A 23,607-nucleotide genomic window follows, 5' to 3' on the forward strand; every position below is an offset into this window, starting at 1 on the left:
AATAAAAGTTGTGATATTTTCAAAAAATTTGGAAGTAGTAATAAATGAATAGAGTTGTCAATGGTAGAATCAAAATGCCATTTTTATTCTAAATCAGTAGAATTTGGGTTCATTCCATAATCATTTAATGTTTGGTATAATCCCTTCAATTATAAGAAAAATATTAAAAATAGGGGTAGGTGGAGCGAGTGCCCACAGGAATTCTGCATTGGATTCTTGTTTTGATAGGCTGGTTTGGTGTTACTTAGTAACTTAAATAATACTCCACATTGTGAAATTTTATTTTAGAAAGTAATAAAGGTTGTGATATTTCAAAAAAATTTGGAAGTTGTAATAAATGAATAGAGTTGTCTATGGTAGAATCAAAATGCCATTTTTACTCTAAATTAGTAGAGTTTGGGTTCATTGCATAATCATTTAACGTTTGGTATTATCCCTTCAATTATATGAAAAATATTAAGATAGGGGTGTGTGGAGCGAGTGCCCACAGGAATTCTGCATTGGATGCTAGTTTTACCAGGCTGGTTTGTTGTTACTAGTAACTGAAATAATACTCTGTATTTTGTGAAATTTTATTTTAGAAAGTAATAAAGGTTGTAATATTTTTGAAATTTTGAAAGTAGTAATAAATTAGTAGAGTTGTATATGGTCGAACAAAAATGACATTTTTACTCTAAATTAGTAGAGTTTGGGTTCATTGCATTATCACTTAATTTTGGTATCATCCCTTCGGTTATAGAAAATACAGAGAGTGGGTATGTGGAGCGAGCGCCCACAGGAAGTCTGCATTGGATGTCGGTTTTGCTAGCCTTGTTTAGCATTATTGGTAACTGAAACGATACTATGCATGGTTGGAAATAGCCCGCTATAGCCTCGCTATAGCCCGCTAATAGCTTTTTAGGAGATCTACCGCTACGCTATACAACATTTGTTCGCTATATCCACTAAAGGAGATTTTATGAGATTTAGCCATGCTAAATGTCTGCTAAATAGATTTTTGTGAGACTTAGCAGCGCTAAATGTCAATTGGATACTGTTGGGTAGTTAAGAGACGTGTTAGACTCAAATTTTAGGTGTTAGACCAATGATACTTATAATTTGTATGAGATTATTTATTATTTTATCATTCCGCTAAATGATTTAGCTTTTGCTATAGCCCGCTATAGCTTCGCTATAGCTATTCTGTAGCTTTTAGAGAAGGTTACCACTAAACTTCATAGCCCGCTATTTCCAACCTTGATACTATGCATTTGTGAAATTTTATTTTAGAAGGTAATAAAGGTTGTGATATTTTAAAATTTTGGAACTAGTAATAAATGAGTAGAGTTGTCTATGGCAGAACCAAAATGCTATTTTTACTCTCCCTCAATAGAGTTTGGGTTCATTGCATTATTATATAGCACTAGGTATCATTCCCTTCAATTATAAAAAAACACCGATACAGAGGTGTGCGGAGCGGTTGCCCACAAGAATTATACATTGGATGCTGGTTTTGCCAACTTGGTTTGGAGTTACTAGTAGCTGAAATATACTCTATATTTGTGAAATTTATTTTAGAGTTCGCCAAAAAATAAATAACTAGAGTTGTTTCAATACAACTAAAAATGTCATTTTCATGTAAATTAGAAGAGATTGGGATTCATTGCATCGTCATATAACAATTGATACCATACACCTTCAACAATTATAAAAAAATACCATTTGTCCTCAAATTCAAAAAGATGAGATAGGGGTGTGTGGAGCGAGCGCCTATAGGAACTCTCTGCATTGGATGCCGGTTTTGCCAGGCTGGTTTGGCGATACTAGTAACTAAAATGATACTCTGCATTTGTAAAAAATTATTTTAGAAAGTAATAAAGGTTGTGATATTTTAAAAAAAATGGGAGTGGTAATAAATGGATAGAGTTGTCTATGGTAGAATCAAGATGCCATGTTTACTCTAAATCAATAGAGTTTGGGTTCATTGCATTGTGTGGAGCGAGTTCCCACAGGAATTCTGCATTAGATACCGGTTTTGCCACCATGGTTTGGCATTATTGGTAACTAAAATGATACTCTACATTTGTGAAATTTTATTTTAGAAAGTAATAAAGGTTGTGATATTTTTAAAATTTTCGAAGTAGTAATAAATGAGTAGAGTTATCTATGGTAGACAATGCCATTTTTACTCCAAACAGTAGAGTTTGGGTTCATTGCATTATTATTTAACGTTTGGTATCATCCCCTTCAAATATAAAAAAAGATCGATATAGTAGTGCGTGGAGTGGGTACCCACAGATATTCTGCATTGGATGCTGGTTTTGCCAACCTAGTTTGGAGTTACTAGTAACTGAAATAAACTGCATTTGTGAAATTTATTTTAGAGTTTGCAAAGAAAAAGAGTAGAGTCATTTACAATACAACAAAAATACCATTTTCATGTAAATCAGTAGAATTTGGATTTCATTGCATCGGCATTTAACGATTGGTGTCATCCACATTCATCAATTATAAAAAAAACCAAGTTAAACACCCCAATATCTCATCTCCACCCCCACCCTAACTCGAACAAGCTGTGTAGTCACCACACTATGTGTCATTGTTATGGTTTGATGTGGCTATCATCTCCTGATGTAATTAGTTGTGCCACTCGTCTTATGTATCTTACTTAGCGCCATCGATGTATCCACTACAGTGCTTCCCTTTTTCCTCACCTCCAACAATCTTTGTAGCTCAAGGCAGATATACCTCCTACTGCTATGCCTTCGTGATGCCACTCTAGCTTGATGCAACTGTGGTTAGCATTATCCATGATTAGACTTCTACTAGCTCCTCGTTGTCTAATATATTTCAAGTATACATAGCCGTCTCAATGATTTCAGTGGCCTTGTGCTAAAAATATTTTTTATTTTAGCTCAAGATTGTACCATATTTTACCGTTGTCTGGTGGACTTTTATTGCTCCGGTTGAGTATTAATTTGTGGTCGCCTATTATGGGGATACTAAGCTCAACAGGAAAAAGTCTAGTAATTTCTTCTACCCTTCACATCTTAGAAACTGGTTCATAAAGATCAAGATGTAATGAATGCTATCTTTGGAGATGCTTTATGATTAGCAAAGTACTATTGGAAAAAAGAACTCAAATGAAGGCTTGCAATCATAATGTACGTTAAGACAATAATTTTTGCAAAATATCAAGACTCTACGTAATGCAACTAAACTTAGTAGTGCCCAAAGTATTGATGTAGCTTTTTTTTACGGATAGGTATGTAGCTTATTTAATCTACTCTAAGCATTTAAGCTCGCACCTTGTAAAATGTATGTATTTTTATATTTGACACTTCTTGGCTCTCTCTAAAGGAAATAGGCCGCCAATATAACAAAAATTGACATTTTTACAGATGGTCGCATCATAACCTAAGTTCAAGAAAGCTCGTATTTGAGGGAAAAAGAATTCACTCTATTATAAAAGTGAGCTTGAGTTGGCGTAGAAAGGGACCTTTCAAAAATATTACCTTTCTCTTTTCTTAATATGGTTTATTTGCTCTTTCATTATTTGGAGACCCTTTATGAGCGTTGGGGCTTTTCTAGCAAGGTGTGTCAGATAAGAAGGCTAGGAAAGGAATGAAAAGAATTTTTTGATGCCAAATAAAGGAGGCCAAACTTTCTAGTGTTGTATATGGAATTGGATTTTAATCCAATGCTATGTAGGGAATTTTCTCTTAATTACGAATAAATGTTCTGGTGATTATCAACAATTTTTTTTGTCTAGTCTCACATCTTAGCGTTACGTTCTTGCAAACTCTTCACAATCCAATTGAGCCATATGTTTGCACTATGGTACATGTTAAGGGCAATCACGTACTATGTCTCTCAGGAAGACATGGTTAACGATGGGATGAGTTGAAGTGAAAGGTAAATTAAGAGCACACCAGGGTAGGAGGAAGCTATTAGAGAGCTGCCTTGTGGCGAGGTAGAACTCCGCCTTTTCTTATTGCATTTGATGAGTTCAAGTGCCTTCTAGACCAGGGTAGTGTTTATTGAGTTTCTACTTTTGAGCGAGAAAAATTTTACCCAAAGTATGGAACAAAGAAAAATATCGCAAACAACAAACATCTTTTGAGTAAGAAATAAAAACGTTCCCGTTAGAAGAGAAATTGTTCTAGAACATAGAGAAATATTCCATGGAAACTTGTTCTGAGCAAGAAAAATAGTTTCATACAAAAATAGAAACTGTCTAGAGAACAAATAAAATGTTTCAAGGAAATAAAGAAGTATCCAAATACTCTCTTTAGTTTCATACAAAAATAGAAACTGTCTAGAGAACAAATAAAATGTTTCAAGGAAATAAAGAAGTATCCAAATACTCTCTTTCTTCATTAAAATTTAAATCAAGTTGTATATGATCTTATTTTATTAAATGAATTATAAATAGTACCATGCTGCAAACCGTTTTCATCGAACGTGGGAGGAAAATGGGTTTATAAACTTTCAAAGTAGATGAAACCAAATACAACATACCCTAACCCACCTACTTTTCAAAAAACATACCCTAACCCACGTCTCACCCATTTTATCCGATCCAAACACATGGCGACGGCTGAACGAGGGCCCTGTATACGCGCGGTCGCGCTGGCCCACAATCTCGCTAACGAGAAGCCTCATCGGAAGCAGGCCCACCAGGCCCAGGCGCGAATCTTAGTGCCACTATCCAACCATCTCGGCCGTCCACCTACCACGACCAACTGGAACCTTCGTCTTCTTCTCTGCCAAGAAAGGCACAGGATTTATCAAAAAAAAAAAAAGAAAGGCAGAGGAGATGCGGCGTCCCGGGCACGGCTCTTAAAACCCCACCTCACCACGCCGCCGCTGGATCCCCAAACCCTCAAGTTCACAGCCAGCGATCAATCCCCCATCGCCAGTGAGAGCAAGGAGCAAGCGATGGCAGGCGGCGGGCAGGCGGCGGTGTCGTTCCTGACGCGGATTGCGAAGGTGGCTGCGGGGATCGGCGTGGCGGCGTCCGCGGCCTCCACGTCCCTCTACACGGTGGACGGCGGGGAGCGCGCCGTCATCTTCGACCGCATGCGCGGCGTGCTCCCGGGGACGGAGTCGGAGGGCACCCACTTCCGCGTCCCCTTCCTCCAGAAGCCCTTCATCTTCGACATCCGCACCCGCCCCCACAGCTTCGCCTCCACCTCCGGCACCAAGGACCTCCAGATGGTCAGCCTCACGCTCCGCGTCCTCTCGCGCCCCGACGTCGACCACCTCCCGGAGATCTTCACCTCCCTCGGCCTCGAGTACGACGAGAAGGTCCTCCCCTCCATCGGCAACGAGGTGCTCAAGGCCGTCGTCGCGCAGTTCAACGCCGACCAGCTCCTCACCGAGCGCCCCCACGTCTCCGCGCTCGTCCGCGAGTCCCTCACCCAGCGCGCCCGCGAGTTCAACATCGTCCTCGACGACGTCGCCATCACCCACCTCGCCTACGGGCCGGAGTTCGCGCAGGCCGTCGAGAAGAAGCAGGTCGCGCAGCAGGAGGCCGAGCGCTCCAGGTTCCTCGTCGCGCGCGCCGAGCAGGAGAGGCGCGCCGCCATCGTCCGCGCCGAGGGGGAGAGCGAGGCCGCGCGCCTCATCTCTGAGGCCACGACAACCGCGGGCAACGGCCTGATCGAGCTCAGGAGGATCGAGGCGGCCAAGGAGATCGCCGGCGTGCTGGCGCGCTCGCCCAACGTCTCCTACATTCCCGCCGGGGACAACGGCCAGATGCTGCTCGGGCTCAACGCCGCCCGGTGAATGGATCGTATCCTGCCCTTCAATTAGTTATTAGAGTTCTATTGAAATACTTAGTAATTCAGATGCATCGACTTAGTTTTGGGGTATTTTGGTACGACCGGAGACTAGGTCAAGATGGTACTGTGCACCACGAATAAAGTTCTGCAGATGTAGAATTTATCGAACAATTGTTGCATTTTATTCCAGAATTATGTTCCACTTGTCGTTGTCATGATCTCTTTTTTAAAATTTTGAATGTGGTGCCCTCATTATTGCTGGGATGGTATTTGATCAGCAACAACTCAAATTTTGGTTGTGCTTGCTTTCTGATCTGTATATGTGATTAAGTGTAGTTAGCATTCTACAATGCCCATGTTTATGTTGTGGTTATCGTAAGTCCAGCATTGGCAGGTTTCCTACAGTCTACTGAAACTGGAAATAGTACACTCTGTTTTTAAAAAGAGATAGGTGGGCTGTGGTTTGGAGGTATCTGTTCCCTTTCTTTCTTTCTTTTTTTTTTGACAGGTGTTCCCTTTCTTGGGTGTGTTTAGACCTTTGAAAAAGTGGGAGAAAAAGTCACATCGGACACTGTAGCACAATGTAGTACTTTTTGTTTGTTTGTGGAAAATATTGTCCTACTATGACCTAACTAGGCTCAAAAGATTCGTCTCGCAACGTACATCAAAACTATGTAATTAGTTTTTTTATTTATCTATATTTAGTACTCCATGCATGGGTCATTTGCTATATTTAATGTTTCGATGTGATTTCGATGTGATGAAAAGTTTGGAGTTTTTGTGGGAACTAAACACCCCCCTTCTTCTTTAATAAAGAGGGGATCTGCAATCTGTTTATGAGGTATAGAGCTATTTGCGGTTAACCTTTGTCTTGCTGTTGATTTCCTGGTTTTGCAGTTAGTTAAGCTGCTAGGAACTAGATACTGTAGAACTTTTTAGGCAAAGACCTAGAATGCAATTTTTGCAGGCTCGTTTCCTTTTCTTTTTTTCATTCTGAAGCATGACTGTTTATCTGCAGGGAATTGTGGATGAAAGTTTGGTAATATGAGATTGAATTTTAATTTAGTATCATAATGCGTTTCACTAGGATCAGCCTTTCTGAAAATTTAGACAGTCCAATCTTGCTTAGGTTCCATCATAGTTTTCTAACCTCACCAATTTGCTGATCTGGACTGTTCTTTTAATGTTGTGTTAGGAGTTGTGCATGCAGTTCTGATGTGGGACTGTTATTGAATGTCGTGTTAGATTGTAGCTCGGTGTGCAGCATATATGTCTCTGTGATCAGTAAATCGATCCTTTTCTGCAGCTGTCTTATGGAAGTCCTTTTGGTGTTGATTGTTGGTTTGAGTTCTGCATGTAGCCATGGTCAGTTTAGATTTTAGAACTAGCGGGACCTTCATTAGGAACTCTCAAGCTAAAGCAGCTCTTGTTACCAAATGCTGTCTTCCGTAATCCTTGTTCAAGCAGAGCATGGTATCACTAAACCTTCTAACAAATAATAGCTTTGTAATAGAACTCAGCACAATTGCAGTCAGCTTTTACTCTCAGCACCAATTTGATTCTGCACTCTGTAGATGTAGAATTTATCGAACAATTGTTGCATTTTATTGCAGAATTATGTTCCACTTGTCGTTGTAAAATAAGTTTTATTGCAGAATTATGTTCCATTTTATTGCACGCTGTAAATTAATTATGTTCTAAAATAAGTTTGCGCAGTACCTGTCACATCAAATTTTCGAACACATGCATAGAGCATTAAATACAGTTAAAAAATAACTAATTACATAGTCTAACTAATTCATACGAGATGAATCTAATGATACTAATTAATTTATAATTAGACATTAATTATCAAATAACAAAAAAAAATGTACTACATCACCCAAACTCAAATTTTTTCGCCAACTAAAACACCCCTACGAGAGCAGCGCGCTCTGTGCGGCTGTGCCCCCGGTCCGCGCGGTCAACACGCTGCAAGCCCGGCGGCAGGGCCATCTCGCTCGTCGCACGGCTCGCAGGCTGACAGGCTCACACACAGCCAGCCCGGTGCGGTCGCCATCCGCGGCGGAAAGCCGGGAGCAGAGGAGAGGGGGGCCCACCTCCTCCTGAGCTCCTCTGCCCGCCTCCCGAGCCAAGCCAGTGCGGTCCACTCCTGTCCCGTCGTTTGACTGACCGCGACGAGACCGACCAACCCACCCCCTCGGCCGAAGCGGCAGCGAGCCAGCCAGCCACCACCACCACCAGCCAGCCATGCTCGCCCGCCGCCGCGGGTGAGGCGAGGCGGGGCTGGGCCCTTCCGAGAGACGCGACGCCGTCCACCGCGCGCGCCGCCGGCATGGATCCGGCGTCCGAGGAGCTCGAGCGCCGCACCCGCTACCTCAGCTCGCTCATCCGCCGCACCAAGCTCGGAGCCGCCCCGGCGCCCGCTCCTCTTCCCGTGCCGGAGCCCGAGGCGGCGGCACCGAACCCTGAGCCGGAGCCGGAGCCCGCCGTCGGGAGGCGCGGGGAAGTCAAGCCTGCGCTGGCGGCGGTGGAAGAGGAGGAGAAGCGGGGGCTCAGAGGGGAGGGCGGCGGCGCCAAGGGGAAAGAGATCAAGGCGAAAGTTGAGGGGGGTCTCAAGGAGGAGGGCGGCGCCAGGAAGGTGTCGGTGCGGGTGCGGGCGGCCGACATGGCCCTGCCGCTGCAGCGCCGCGCCGTCCGGCTCGCCTGCGAGGCCATCGCCGCCATGCCGCGCCTCGACAGCAAGCGCCTCGCGCTCGCGCTCAAGAAGGTACGCCACCACACAAACATCCACCGGCATGCCATGGGTTTGTAGCTGTGTCGAGCGCATGGAGAGCATTTATTTTGGACCTGGTACAGAGAATGCGGCCGCGTAGACGCTCATATGAATGTAGATTTGGAATTTGATTGGGGCAGGTTTTGCTAATGTTGGGGTTGTAGGAGCAGGAATGTGGCTACTCCCCACATTGGCTACTCATAAGAGCAACTCCAGCAGACCCTCTATCAAACCCTCTACCCCAAATTTGAAGGTTGAAATAAAAAAAAAAAACAACTCCAGCAGGTCCTCTACTTGAGTCCTTAAACTAGGGAGGCTTCCAAATCTCCCCCTCCACCCCCTAGGCCTGGGGAGTCTCTAGGGAGCCCTCCATCCGTGGGCCCCACGCACCAGCCCCTCTAGACTTGGATGAGGGCTCAAATACGAGGGCTTCTGCTGGAGTTGGATGTATTATTTGGAGGGTATGAGATGGGGACTAGCCCCCAAAAGCTATATGAGGGCTGTGATTTGGGAGCTATTGCTGGAGATGCTCTAAACAGACCTTGTTGGGTCATTGGGACGGGTCTAAAATCAGAGATCCAGTTTTGACATTCACTTCCTTCGTTTCCGCTGAGATGAAATGGGACTCTAGAAGTGCTTGTGTGAGAATGGCAATATGGGTTCTGGTTTTAATGATTAAAAATTAGATTTATAGGCAGACATGGAGTCAGATGTCTAATTCTGCTGCTAGCTTATTCTTGTTGCGTGCTATTTATCGATCGGGTTCCTTCTCTTGACTACAGTAGAGATGACCTAAAAGAAGAAAAATGGAAGACTACGTTACATGAAGCTAGTCATGAAATTTCATGTTTACATTTCATGGCGCCGGTGCGTATTGGGGTTCTTGAGCGGGTCGATAATATAAAGAGGGGTAGAGGTAGACCTAAACTGACGTGGGATGAGTTGGTTAAGAGAGACCTTAAGGATTGGAATATCTCTAAAGAGATAGCTTTGGATAGGAGCGCTTGGAGACTAGCTATCAATGTGCCTGAACCTTGAACTTATTTCTTTCGGGTTTCATCTCTAGCCTACCCCAACTTGCTTGGGAAAAAAGGCTATGTTGTTGTTGTTGTTTAGTTAGTAAGGATGCATGGTTGTGACGCAGCATCTATTTGAACAACTGAAAGGGACATGTTGAGGACACTGACTATATCGATGTTTCCTTCAGTTAGAGATGTCCATTTGGTCCCAACCTTGATATTGTTACTTAGCGCCATGCACCACAAATGCAACTGTGACATCTGTATCTATGTAGGTATCCATATCTGTTTGTGTGGACCTGCTGCATTCAGTATATATTAACTGTGGAGCTAACTGATAGGTTAGTTTTGCAATTGCACGTGTGTTGAATGAATCTAGTTATCCCATGGCCCTAGAAATAATGTCTCGTGCATTTATGATGTTTGTCTTGCCACATAATCCTTTTGTGCTGTCTGCTTAATGTAACTAGTACATGTGTAAACAAGGAATTTTCCACTAAGATGTTGGTCCAAGCATGGCTGATAGCCATAGGTTGGGAGAGTTCTAGACAACTGTGCTAGCTAAAATGGATTTCAAAAATGGTATTCGAAAAACAACGCTTGGCAAAACTTTGTATGTTTTAATCCATGTACAATTGTACACAGTCTCATCTGGATAACTTGTTAGCATAGTATGCTGTAGCTGTATCATGAAACACTAGCTAAAATGGATTTCAAAAATGGTATCCGAAAAACAACGCTTGGCAAAACTTTGTATGTTTTGATCCATGTACAATTGTACACAGTCTCATCTGGATAACTTGTTAGCATAGTATGCTGTAGCTGTATCATGAAACAATATTTGGGCCTTTTAAGTCACCATTTTGTGGAATCATTAAGATCTCCTTTTATGAAACACTGCTCTTGTGGCCTTGTTGGAGTGAGGCTCTTATAAGAGGATGTGGAATTCAGGTTGCAAGTGGGTCGGTTTTGGTTGACCCATACTACCCAATCATCTATTAATTGGTTCTGGGTTGGCCCGATAGATCTCAGATTCTAAAACCAGTGGAATCAGTTGACCCAGTGGGTCAGCACCTGCATGCGCACGCACTGTCCGCTTGCTTTCAGCTTCTCCATGATGTGCTCCGCCTACAAGTTAGATGAACAATGGACTAAGAAAATCGCATTATTTTCTAACAGATAATAGACCTCAGCATTCAGCCATTGCAATATCACACCAACATGTTCCAGGCTCATTCCTCTATGTACTACTGCGCTACATCAGAAGCTAGCAAACAACGCCAATCCAACATCCAATTAAGTTTAAAAAAATCCCACGCATGCAGATCTGAGAGAGAGAGAGAGGGAGGGGGGGAGGGGGAGGGAGAGAGAGAGAGAGAGAACTGCAGCACCTGGATATGATGGTGACTAGGTCCGGCGGCGCCTTGGATGCTTGCGTCTGGCAGCAGCCTGGAGGAGGACCGCAGTCTGGTCTGGTCCGTGGGCAGGAAGGGTGCGGCCGGCGGCGCTTGGGTGGATGCGCTCGGAGATGGCCGCGGAGGCGCGCGGTCGACGAAAGGCCTGGGGAAGAGCACGGACGGCGCGAGATCGAGGCCGTCAGGTGATGCAGTGCAGGGACAGTGTGCTCGGGCGGCACCAGGCCGGCAACGAGTGCGGCGTCGCCGGCGCCGCCACATCGACCCGGGAGCCGCGGACGATTTCTCATGCTAGGGATTGGGTCAAATGAATGACCCGTAGCACCCGGCTCTATTTGACACCAAAACTAAAATGGGCCGGACGAGTGGGTAGTAACACCACGTTTTAAGTTTTGGGTATCGGGTTGTTGGGCCGACCCACCGAAACCTGCATGGCGATGTGGAATCCCTAAAGGACAAATGCTGAAATCAGGGCACATTGGCAATTCCTGATAGTTCTAGTCACACCTGGCATCGTCAAATTTTCCCCTCTGAATGTTCTCGCTTAATATGGTCAGGCATAAGAAAGACAAGAATAAGTGAGAATGTGCCAACTTGTTGTATCTGTGTATCTCTTTTATAATGTGGTGTGATAATAATGACCATTAGTATGACTATTAGTTTCATGTAACCTGTAAGCCAGCTGAATGAAGTAAATCTGGGTCCTATAACGTCATCCATGTAGTCTGCACAGGATGATATGTTCCGGAACATTGATTGTGCATGTTAACTGATTTTTTTAACCCAGGAATTTGGTATAAAATTACTCAGCAACTGTACAAAACGAATTTTCCATGATGTATATAAGTTATAACTGAATGTACTTCCATCTTGCAGGAATTTGACACAGCATATGGCCCTGCTTGGCATTGCATTGTTGGAACAAGCTTTGGTTCCTATGTGACTCACTCATTGGGAGGTTTCTTGTACTTCTCAGTGGACAAGGCCTATATTCTTCTCTTCAGAACCGCTGTTGAGCCATTAGGCCATCCATGATGAGGGGCCATGAACCAGTCTGCTAGCTAGTGTACTCTGTATTCCTCATTTAACTGCAGAAGGTTTAAGGAGAGTAGAGCAATCATCGCCCTCCATGCAAATATGTAGGACCCAATCTGTTCATCTGTTGTAACCATCTTCATGTACTATGTACTAATCTGCCATGTGAACCTTAACATTAGCTTTCGGGATGTTACTTGACTCGGTTCTTCAGTGCGAGGGGAATTTCTTTCGCATCCTGCAATGTCCAGTAACCTTGTTCGCTTTGGAATCAGTATGATCTCTGAGCTTGTAACCTGTACCTATGGTGTCGGACCTGATTCTTTCATCGGTTCGGTTGTACCGCGTAGTAGATGCATCCGGTTACTATAGCTGTTCTTAATGATGCTCACTTATCTGGTCTGCTAGTTAAACATCTTTAAGATTTAGAATGTTTGACATCAAGTGTTCTGAAACATATAGACTAATGGAGACTGAAGTTATTTTCCCAATTATTCTACATCTAGTCTAATAGGTCAGTCATAAGAACAAAAGACATATTTACATCTGGTCTGCATTGACATCACGGTCCATGGCACTGATGTGGGGAAAGTATAAGCATGTTTGTCATTCATTTTGTTCAGTTAATAGTTATTGTGCGTTTAGCTATAACTATTACATCTACAGACTACAACTGATACAATCGCTGTCTATTAACTAACTGATGAGGTGATAAAATAATACCACATGACAACACTAAAAATCAATAGCTGCACGGATCAGTCTGCAGGTAGCAAAAAAAAAAAGATTAGGAATCGGCTCGAGATCTTCCCCAATAGCCTAGAATACCGCAGCCACTGGCACCATTTGGCCCAAAACCACCAATGCGGCCACGCGCCAGACGCTCCAGAACTCGCTGCTCCTCGGCGAGGCGCCGTGCTGGTGGTGGTGCGTCCCGGCGGGCGGCGGCGGCGGCGCTTCCACGACTGCATTGCGTGCATCCACCGCCACATGCACGCACGAGCATTCAAGCGTCAGACGCCATGGATCGCTGCACCCCGCACCCGCAACAGGTGCTCGGGGTGGGTAATAAACGCAACGGCGGCGGCCGGGGTACGGAGGGAGAACTGACCTGGGTCGTGGGCGGCGGTGGCCCCGGCGCGGCAGCCGACGGGCAGGCCGCAGCGCGCGGGGAGCCGGAACATCTGGTCCTGGGTGACGTTGAAGTCGCTGAGCAGCTCCGGGTTGGCGAAGAGGCGGCAGAGGCACGGCATCTCCGTCGCCGCGGCGTTGTGCATGGCGGTGCAGCACGTCTGCGAGGGGTGCTTGGCCGTCTTGAGGTACGCCGTACAGGGGAGCAGCTCCTCCAGGCACGCGGGGAAGCCGTCCGGGGCGCCCGCCGAGCCCGGGGCGCCGCCGGCTAGGCGGGAGGAGGCGCCGGCGCCGCCAGCGAGGACGAGGAGGAGGAAGAGGTGGACGAGGCGCGCGCACCGACGCATCGTCGTCGTCGCTGGCACGGGCGGGACGATCACGGACGGTGCGTGTGAGTGACGATGCGAGGTTCAGGGAGCTGGGAGATCTGCCGGGCCCCGCCCGTTTGACTTGTCAAACCCCTGCCTGCGCGCGCGCTGGCCCTGGCCAGCCAGCCACGACGTTATTTCTGGCCAAGACACGGTGATTTTGCCAAGTTTACCAGGATGGCAGGCTCGCAATCACATAGCCAAATGCAGATAATTTTTAGCCTTTTTGGAGTCGGGTATGTTGAAATATGACCTATTTACGGATCACCTGATCCGTTTTCCCCCTTCACGATTCCAGAAAGAGACGTCGAGAGATTATAAATTGGATCTCGTCTCCCATTCCAAACCACAACAGCGAGCACATAAGAGACAAGTATGTATGTGAATTGTATTCTCATTATTCCTCAATAGAGTACAATAGGATATTATTTATAGACTTGGGCCCTCCAGGGGCACCTTCGGTATTAAGCCCATTAACCCCAATCAGGGTTTCTTAACACTCCCCCTTGGGCGTATACCGCGACCAACACATGCCTCATCAAAAACTCCTTCCAAAAACCCAGTGGAAAAAAAGGAATGGAGAAAAGAGTACATTGTTGCCGCAAGTTGTATTGCACTTGTCGCCTCGTTAAAAACCTTACATGAGAAATTTCAGAAAAACTCACCAAGAAAAAAGGAGTACAACATTGTCTTCAAGACATTTGCAATCTTCCTTATTGTCTTATGTGGTTCTTCAAGAACCTGAGCAAGGACTCACTATTAAGGACATGTTCCCCCTGAACATTGCAAAACTGTCATATTAAAGCAACACTTGCTACTAGAAGTGCATAGATATTTAGTGAATGCACTTCACATTATTACAAAGAGCATATCAGAGTTTTTTTTACCTCAATCTACTTCTAGGATTGGTGAGGTAAGGATATAGGGGTACCAAAACGAGTAAGTCCAATCTCTTAGTGGTGTCAATCTGCTGGATCTATATGTTTAGTGATAGAACATGTAGTATACACTCCCTCTGATGACGACATCTGTAGTTCTGTTTGCAGACAAACATCCTTCGGAGACGCATACAGGTAAGGATAGTACAATTGTACCAAATCCTCAACAATCAGTTTTCGAGACATTTATCTCATCCTTCTTCTGGAATAATGAGGGTAAATATTATGGGAGCTATATATTTTACCATTATCATACACCACAATATATATAATTATGCAATACAAGCTATTTATTCTTAGAGATTTGAGGGGTAATATAGTTGCAATATCATGCATCTTCTGGGTGTGATTCATCAAGCATCAAGCTCTTATATCATTGCAACAATTTGATATTTTAGCAGCAACCAAGTGTCCTTCAAGGACCAACCAAGAATTCTTCAAGGATCTTTAATTAGTTGCGCGCTACATAGTAGCATAATTTAGTCCGACATTCTGTCAAGTGGGGATATAACTGCCAATAATAACGAATTGAGTACCTATACTAAAGTGCCAAGAATCGGCGAGCTTTCAGGGGAGGTGCTACTGTAGATTAGATCTCGTCTCCCATCCCAAACCACAATAGCGAGCACACAAGAGACAAGTATGTAGGCGAATTGTATTCTCATTAGTCCTCAATAGAGTACAATAGGATATTATTTATAGACTTAGGCTCTCCGGGGACACCTTTGGTAGGGACACCTTTGGTATTAATCCCATTAACCCCAATCAAAATTTCTTAACAGGGTAAACAATAATGTCGCCCGTCCAGAAAAAGAAGGAAAATCGGACCCGTCCGGCTCGATGCCAATGCCAGTATGCCACCACCACCCTTTCCCGACCGCAGCGACTCGGGGTATCCGGTCTCGTACTCGGCGGGGATGCCGCTTCGGAACCTAGCACGTGCCGACGTTGTGTCCGTGCACGCGTCGTCCCCGTCGACGACACCGTCGAGGGCCTCGCGGGGGACCTCAAGCCCTACTTCCTCGACGCCTACCAGCTACCACCCCGTCCTTTTCCCGTGCGCGGTGGCATGGAGCATGCGGAGCGTCGAGTTCAAGGTGGTGGTCATCGAGCACGCCACGAGTACTGCATCGTCGCCAACGGCACGGAGGTCGGCTACGAACGGCGTCGGCGGGATGCGCACGTAGCTCGGGCACATCAGGGAGCTCGTCGAGGTCGAACTGCCGCTCAGTCTATAGTTGGCCAGATGGGCCAAGTCTGCTGGGCCGGCACAGGCACGGCCCGAGAACGGCCTAGCCTGTGGCCATTCGGGCCCGTGCCGTGCCTGGCGCTTGACTGTGCCTGGGCCGGCGAAGCGGCCCGCGGCACTAGCACGAGCACGAGCACGGCCCGGTTAATGGGCCAGCACGAAAGTGGCTCGTTAACAGCCCAATACTCTATGAAACTCTAATCTTCAGCCCAATACTCACTCTTTCTCCCTCCGTCCCTTGCGCGCGCGACGGCGCGCTCCTTTCCCGACCGCCGTGGTCGCTCCGGCCGCTGCGCTCCCGCTGGTCATCCCGTCTCCTGGCCAACGCCGTCGCCCCCGGACGCCGTCGTCTTCGATCATCCCCGCCTCCCCGGCCACCGCCGCCGCCGTCGTCGCCGGTCGTCCCTGCCTCCTGGACGCCACCGCCGCGGCGCCGCACCCCCAGACGCCGCCGTCGCCCCTGGCCGCCGCCTGCGATAGTTGTCCCTTGACGCAGATCTGTAGCCCACGGAGCAAGACCGCCGCCGCCACCCTCGCGCGGACCCCGCCTCCCCAACCACCGCGGACCACCCCCACCCCCTGCCCCCCCGGCCTGGCATGCTGGCGTGCCCCGGGACACGGCACGGCACACCGCGCCCTCGTAGAGCCGTGCCCGGGCCAGGATGCCGGCACGGCACTCCTCGCCGTGCTCGGGCCATGCCGTGCCCGAGCGGCCCGTTTGGCCACCTATAGCTCAGGCACCCGCTCGCCAGATTCACTACAGGCTTCAGCGGAGCGGACATCGCGGAGGTCTGCCAGAGGGTGTGCAAGTACGCCATCCGCGAGGGCATCGAGCGACAGAGGAAGCCCAAGGAGGTCATGATGGCGGCGGCAGACTGCGCCGAGGAGCCGGCTCAGATCAAGGCTGCTCACTTTGAAGAGCCGATGAGGTACTCGCGGAGGAGCGTTCTCGACGTTGATATCAGATACTCCAGGCGTTAGCGAATGAGATTCCTAACCACAAATGAGAAAAATCGTGGTACGAAACTCTGACAGGGGAGGTGGAGGCGGTTGCCGTTGCAGAGGCCTGAGGGCAATCCCAACATTCATCCAGCATCACAACCAGATGGCAAAAACTATTTCAGCTCAAGAGCATCATGCATGCACATTGACGGAAACACATCAAAATCAATCAACAATAGAAAAGACACGAACATGGAGACAAGCAACAGGAAGACTCAACCAACAAATACAAAAGTAAAGCCAATGATTCGAATAAATAAAGGCTCCAACCAAGTGTAGCTTGACGACACCTGCCAAGCAGCAAGGTACTTGCAAGCCTTTCTACCACAGCACAAGAGGGAGTCACCAATTTCCAGCTATCACAGCAGCAATACAACCTATATGGACGAAACCAGAACCCAAACAGATTCACTAGGAGACCGAACACTGAAATGTAGTTTCTTGGAACATGGATCATCTTTACTGTCCATCTCCAGACTCACCCTTGGGAGCCTCCTTGATTTCCTCGGCAGCATCCTCCTAGAGCCAAGCCAATGGAATTTGAATATATAGAATGACCCCAGGGGGGAAAAAATAGGATGCGAGTGGCAATATGCTAGGACGAAGGAGATACCGAGATGTCTGAAGTCCACAGGGTCAAGTTATCACGCAGAAGCTGCATGATCAGAGTGCTGTCCTTGTAGGATTCCTCGCTCAGGGTATCCAGCTCTGAGATGGCCTCATCAAAAGCCTGGCACAATTAAAGCAGAATATTTAGGACTGGTAGAAAGCTCTACTAAATTGGAAAAGGACTGCTGCTGAGTTCTCAAAAAGTTTTTCTTTCAAGAAAATTAACTCAATAGAAGAATGCATGGTAACTAATCCTACGATTGCAGAATTTTTGAAGAAATTGGTGGTTACAAATGTTATTTAGTTAGGTTCAGCTAGGCGCTAGGCGGTTTCTAGGCGGCAACCCATAGCCTAGCGCCTAGGCGGGATTAATCGCGCCTAGGCGTTCCTAGGCGTTTTCCTAGGCGGTGCCATATACATACATATACCTTGCCATATACATCATATGTACCTCTAAAAGAAAAAAAAAACAGGGGACCAGTGGGCCTTTAGTCGAAAAGGAAGCCCATCAAAGCAGCCCAACTATTCAACAGCCCACCTCCCACCTTATCCTCTCCCCGACGCCCCCCCTCCACTCGTTCGCCCCCGCCTCTCGCCCCTGCATCGGCCCCGCCTCCTCTGCCCCCCGCCATCCCAGCCTCCGCCGCGGGTCTCTGTCCCCTGCCTCCTCCTCCTCCTCCTCCGCCGCACACCCGCGGCTGCCCCTGCATCCTCCGCCGCCTAGAGAGCGCCTTGGCGGATCTGCCCGCTGCCACCGCCTCTTCCCCCACCGAACGCTACTGCCTCATGTTCCCATCGTCGCCCGACCTCCGCGCCGCCCCCACGCGTCCCTGCCATGGCGGATCTGGTGGCCTTTCGCCAGCAACAGCTGGGCAGCCGCCTAGGTACCCGCCTACCCCCCTAGGCCAGGCGACGGGCTTCGCCTAGCGATTAAGCGCGCCTAATCGCTGCCTAGGCGCCGCCTAGCAGAACTATGTTTAGTTTATCACGACGGCCTATCACATATCTTCATTGCTAGTTCAGATCCACAAACCATTAATTGCTCAGTGCTCACATATAAACAATATTTTATAAACTTTAATCAAAACTAGTGCAATGCATCAGTCCATACTTTCATAAGGATTGCAATCCTTAGGAAAGTATCATCAGGTTCATTACTCCACATAGCTCACATTCAGTTCCATACTTTCATAAGCATTGCAAGGAGAAGCAGTACACAGTTATGTAGTGAATCCAGAAATCAAACCTGCTTAGCAAGACTGCAAGCACGGTCAGGAGAGTTGAGGATCTCATAATAAAATACTGAGAAGTTGAGCGCCAGCCCAAGCCTAATAGGATGAGTGGGGGCCAACTCTGCCAGGGCAATATCCTGAAAGATTTAGCAGAAAAAGAATTAGCAACACAATACACTGAATGATAAATTGGATATATGAAAAACATTATGCCCCAGCCAACAACATTTAATATTAGTACTGCAATGCAGGAGAAGAAAATAACCTGAGCTGCTTTGTATGCCACCATGGTGTTCTCAGCTGCATCCTTCCTCTCAGATCCAGTTTTAAATTCTGCAAGGTACCTGTTACACATAGATTCAACCAAAATGATACAGCAATCCAGCAACATAAGATTTACGGAAAATTGAAATGCCAATAGCACTATTGTAATACCTGTAGTAGTCACCCTTCATCTTGAGGTAGAAGACCTTGGACTCTGGAGCCGTGGATGAGGGGACAAGATGGGAATCAAGGAGCTTGAGAATTCCATCACATATCTTGGTGAGTTCAACTTCTATCTTGCTACGGTAGTCCTTGATAAGAGTGACACGGTCCTCATTGCCACGTCCCTCTTCCTTCTGCTCAATGGAGGATATGATGCGCCATGAGGCACGTCGGGCTCCAATGACATTCTTGTAAGCAACTGACAGAAGGTTCCGCTCCTCCACAGTAAGCTCCTCAGAATCAACTGCCTTAGCCACCTTCTCCATGAATTCAACCATCTCTTCATACCTCTCAGCCTGCTCTGCAAGCTTAGCCATGTAAACATTTTCCTCGCGGGAAAGCTCAGCAGGCAGCGACATCTTCACAGTTTATGGTTTCTAACAGTTCACCAAAGGTCAAACTGGAGGATTGAAGGAAAAAACATTGGTGAGTTAAATGCTAATCACCACACTAAAAAGAAACAACAGTGAAGCAATTTGTAAACTTTATATCTTACAAAAATCACATATTTTACCTAAAAAGGATAAAATATCAAGAATGAAGATCAAAATTTTGATGACACAAATTGAGATAAAAAAAATTTACTTAAGAAATGGATCGATCCATCTGTAATGAACTACATGATCCCACACACAACTGTAAAGCATCATGTTGGCTTAATAAATGTAACAGTAGGATGAAGAAAAAACAGTACTAAACTGAACTTTTAGTAGCAGAAATCAACACATCAGCTATTTCCCAAATTATAAAGTTATTATGCTTAAAGATATCCTCTCCACCTAAGCAAGCCCTCTGACCCATGGGGATTTGAAAAGTACATGACACAAAAGCACAAAGATGTCTGCTGCGATCGTGGCATACATATTTCAAGGAAACTTTACACATTAGCTGATCTTGTGTAATTTTGCAGGTACATCACATAGACTAGGTAGATATCAAAGGACTACTGCAAACCCCTTTCGATCCCATCTCATGCAGCTTATCTGCCTCCACATCAGTACATACACACCTATCTACATAGTCTTTTTTATCCACCAATCAAGGGATATTATCACAATCTAACTGCCACAAATGTAGTAAAGATCCATGATCTGGTCAACTGATATTGCATAAGCAGCTTGTAGTGATGCTGCTTCAGAAGTAGGCTCACTATTTTTCACAAACTTCATTACCCACACTGACCACCTCCATTCCTATCTCTATCGTTATCCTTGTCCTTCTTAGGAGGAGGACCATTAGGCATCTTCAGAAAGAACGAGGTCGAGAGCAGGGACAGTGAGACTTGGACCTGATCGCGGCCCAGCCTCACCGGCACCTGCCCCCTCCGTCGCCCAGGTGGTGCGCCTGCAGCACGGCGATGGACCGGACGGATGTAGAGCTCGTACAGGCGGCGAAAGCCGCCGAACGAGAGCACAACCATGCGAAGCATCTGCTCGGAGAACCCAAGGTTTGCCCACTCCCGCACGCACGCCGCCTCCCACAGCCGCTCGTCCCGCGCGAGCTGCCGCCAGCCCCGGCTGACGCATCCCGCGGTCGCCAGCGTCCGCGCCTCCGCTCGCATCAGCACCTCGAACACCAGGTCTTCCCCGAGATCCGGCACCCTTGCTTCCTCGCCCCCTTCTCCTGCATCAGCGCCTGGCGGCAGCTGCTCGCCCTCTCTTGCATCCGGCGCCGACTGCTCCCGCTGCGCCGGCGGCGGTGGAGCCTGCGCCGACGCGGACGAGGACGAGCACTCCCCCGCCCCGCTGGAGCTGGAGGACGGCTCCTCCGTCCGCTGCTTCTTACTCGGCTCGCCCGAGCCACCACCCCCCGTGGCAGCGGCGGCCGGTGTCCGGTGGTCTTCGTCCCTGCCCGACGAATCGGAGCGGCACTTCATGGCTGGAGAATCGAGGGAGCCTAGACCCCTTGCTCGTGGATCAGCCGCTGCTTGCGAGGCGGAGCGGATAAACCTGCGGGAAGCAGGGCAGTTTATCTATCTACACTGGGAATGATTCGAGCTCCACAGCATCAGGACTAGAAGTCTAGAACCACCCCCGATTCCCCCAAACCCCGACCAGAAACCAGCGCAGATTCAGCCGGTTAAGCTCGAGGAAGCTCAAGACACACCAGATCTGGCTCGATCGCGTTACCAATGCGCCGAATCTAGGGTTCGATTGAGAAATTCGAGAGGAGCGGCAGAGGAATTTGAAGGGGGTGTAGTAGTTTTACCTCGGCGCCGCTGCTGGTTTCCCTTTTCGAATCGAGGGGGGATGCTTCTTCTCACTTTCAGCTTTCTGTTCCCAGCTCTCACCACGGGCGGTATAAGAAGGCGACCTCTCTCCAATGGGACGTCGACACGCGTCCCTACCAGACGACACGCCGGGGCCTTGTGGGCTGGCTGAATGACATGGCTTACCGATCAGCCTGTTCAGATGGTTGATTGTGGATGGCTGAATGACATGGCTTACCGGTTCTGTGAGAGAATCTATACTGTAGTGATTGATTACGGTAGAAGATACTCTTGTAGAGGCTCGATCACTCATAGACACTCTTAATGTGTGATACTTAGTGTAGCTACAGTACCACCAATCAGCGTTGAAGAGCCATCCGAACAGGCTAGATGTCTCCATTGGATACACTATCGCACTTAGTACTAGAAGGCCATTTTGACCATTTTCAATGAAAATTTTATGGATATGATTACCTAGAGTGACACATCATTTAAAAATATTTAAAACTAGGATGAAACACCTTCCCTCAATACATGATTTTACCTATTGTTGTTTTCTAGGTTACATGCAAGACACAAGATGTCTAGGTAACAATGTGCACAGAGTTTTATCCCCAATAAATCTATTTCACCTCTCTCTTTATTAATACACTGTCACATCATCAAAAATGTGACATGGCAGCATGTTTAATACCCATAAAATTCCCGCCGATAGCGGAAGTCTCTCATTCCGCTATTGCAAACGGAGGTTGAGGAGACCGCTACCGGCCGATGTGGCGTGGGCCCGCACACCCCACCCTCGCCCTCGTGTCCGTCCACTGATGCCATCACGCCTGTCTGTCGCTGCCATCCACACCCTCCTCCGCTTCTGCCATCGTCCGTGCCCTCCACCTCCTCTCATCATGCGCGCCAACTGCGCCCTTCGCCACCTCTCCCACCGTCCACGCCCTTCAGGCACCATCGACACAACTCGAGCAGCTCGCCTTCGCCAACCAAATCCGCGCGGTTCCATCCATGGATTTCAAACCCCTCACACCGGAAGCTCCCTCACCTCCGTAGCTCCCTCCCCAACCTCTTATACCCAAGCTCCGTCCACTGCCTCACCGAAATCGAGGATTCCCTGGCCACCAACCTACAATTCAGCTTGAACTCCACCTCCACGTACACGACCTACCCCTCGGCCTCTCTCCGATCGACCCAGGTAGCAAAATTAAGTCCCAACGACCTCCCAATCCTCATGCTCGCCCTATCTCTGCGCGTTCACCGATGTGCTCATCGGATCATTGCCAAGCCGCTGCTCCACCGCTCCTACGCCGCGCCGCCATTTGCGCCAGCTCTGCCTGGATGTACTGGCCGCGGTCCGAGGAGGAAGGCAAGGAGGGAGGGTTTAACCGGCGCCGAGGACGAGGGACACGGATTAAGGAGGGGAAAAGAAATGGAAGGAGGGGGAAGAAAAGGAAATAAAAGAAATGTTGAGATGGTAGTTGAAGATGGTTGAATAAAATATATGATGGTTGGTATAGAGAATGAGATATAAACTATGATGGGTGTGGAAAATTGGTATAGAGGAAAAAATCTCGATGAACAAAATAAAATATTTTTTAGAGAGAAAAATAGAGTACTCGTACGATGAGTGCGGATAAGAATAAACTTTGTGGAGCGATGGACCCTACCAACATAACGGCGAAAGCTTTGGGGGCGGTGGGACTCGTAGGTAGGCCTGATCAACCATCGGGTCGGGTCGGGTTCGGGTCGGGTCACTTCGGGTTTCGGGTCAAAAAATTTTGGCCCGCGCTCGACCCGTGACATGGTCGGGTCGGTTCGGATTCGGGTCGGGTCGGGTTGGCCCGCAATTTTGTGTGTAATTTTCGGGTTCTATCGGGTTTTTTTGAGTTTCGGGTCAAAAATTTCGGCCCGTACCCGATCCGTCACTTGATCGGGTTGGGTCGGGTTGGGTTTTTTTTCGGACGGGTTGGGTCGGGTTTATCGGGTCGGGTGGCCCATGATCAGGTCTGCTCGTAAGTCACCATGGGCGCCTACTGCGACCGGGCTCGGATGCTCAACTGTGGGTGCTGTGACGCCGTCACGTGCCGGAAGGCGACAGCTAGAAAACGGCGTCGTGCCCAGCGTCCAGTGGGGCAATGAAAGCCAGGCAGGGGCAGGCTTCACCAAACCGGTGGGAACCGGTCCGGTTTGACCGGTTACCGGCCCAAATTCAAAATTCAAATTTAAATTCAAAAAATGAAAAATTCCCAAAAAAATCCTAAAAATACTTCAAGGTGCGACGAATCTAATGGTGTTAAATTTTCTCAAAAATTCATTCATTTAGTATAGTTTGCGGGGATTTGAAGTTAAACAAAAAAAGTGTGCATG

At 47.5% G+C, this 23,607-nt stretch overlaps 4 protein-coding genes across 5 annotated transcripts; 2 read left to right on the forward strand and 2 right to left on the reverse strand.

The window, feature by feature from the left end:
* Positions 1–4,794: 4,794 nt before the first annotated feature.
* On the forward strand, positions 4,795–6,017 carry LOC120656219 (prohibitin-3, mitochondrial-like). Its single transcript, XM_039934256.1, has one exon. It carries the CDS (start codon positions 4,921–4,923, stop codon positions 5,767–5,769), a length of 849 nt encoding a protein of 282 aa, XP_039790190.1. The 5' UTR covers positions 4,795–4,920; the 3' UTR covers positions 5,770–6,017.
* Positions 6,018–7,794: 1,777 nt separating this feature from the next.
* On the forward strand, positions 7,795–12,311 carry LOC120656220 (atherin-like). Its single transcript, XM_039934257.1, has 2 exons — positions 7,795–8,535; positions 11,852–12,311. The coding sequence occupies exons 1-2, from the start codon at positions 8,101–8,103 to the stop codon at positions 12,008–12,010; spliced, it is 594 nt and encodes a 197-aa protein (XP_039790191.1). The 5' UTR covers positions 7,795–8,100; the 3' UTR covers positions 12,011–12,311.
* Positions 12,312–12,779: 468 nt separating this feature from the next.
* Positions 12,780–13,488, reverse strand: LOC120654129 (non-specific lipid transfer protein GPI-anchored 7-like). The gene is made up of 2 exons (XM_039931691.1): positions 13,122–13,488; positions 12,780–12,975 (listed from the first exon to the last, which is right to left on the reverse strand). The coding sequence occupies exons 1-2, from the start codon at positions 13,486–13,488 to the stop codon at positions 12,830–12,832; spliced, it is 513 nt and encodes a 170-aa protein (XP_039787625.1). The 3' UTR covers positions 12,780–12,829.
* Positions 13,489–16,843: 3,355 nt separating this feature from the next.
* On the reverse strand, positions 16,844–21,422 carry LOC120656221 (14-3-3-like protein GF14-E). 2 transcript variants are annotated; one of them, XM_039934259.1, is made up of 6 exons: positions 21,234–21,388; positions 18,975–19,425; positions 18,805–18,883; positions 18,554–18,676; positions 17,312–17,428; positions 16,844–17,217 (listed from the first exon to the last, which is right to left on the reverse strand). In XM_039934259.1, the coding sequence occupies exons 2-6, from the start codon at positions 19,382–19,384 to the stop codon at positions 17,158–17,160; spliced, it is 789 nt and encodes a 262-aa protein (XP_039790193.1). In that variant the 5' UTR covers positions 19,385–19,425; positions 21,234–21,388; the 3' UTR covers positions 16,844–17,157. The 2 variants fall into 2 exon arrangements, with proteins under 2 accessions (XP_039790193.1, XP_039790194.1); XM_039934260.1 differs by lacking the exons at positions 16,844–17,217; positions 17,312–17,428; positions 18,554–18,676; positions 18,805–18,883; positions 18,975–19,425 and adding an exon at positions 19,845–20,974 and having other exon boundaries at positions 21,234–21,422.
* Between the last annotated feature and the right edge of the window lie 2,185 nt (positions 21,423–23,607).

This window comes from Panicum virgatum, chromosome 1N (assembly GCF_016808335.1).
Source record: "Panicum virgatum strain AP13 chromosome 1N, P.virgatum_v5, whole genome shotgun sequence".
NCBI classification, from domain to species: domain Eukaryota; kingdom Viridiplantae; phylum Streptophyta; class Magnoliopsida; order Poales; family Poaceae; genus Panicum; species Panicum virgatum.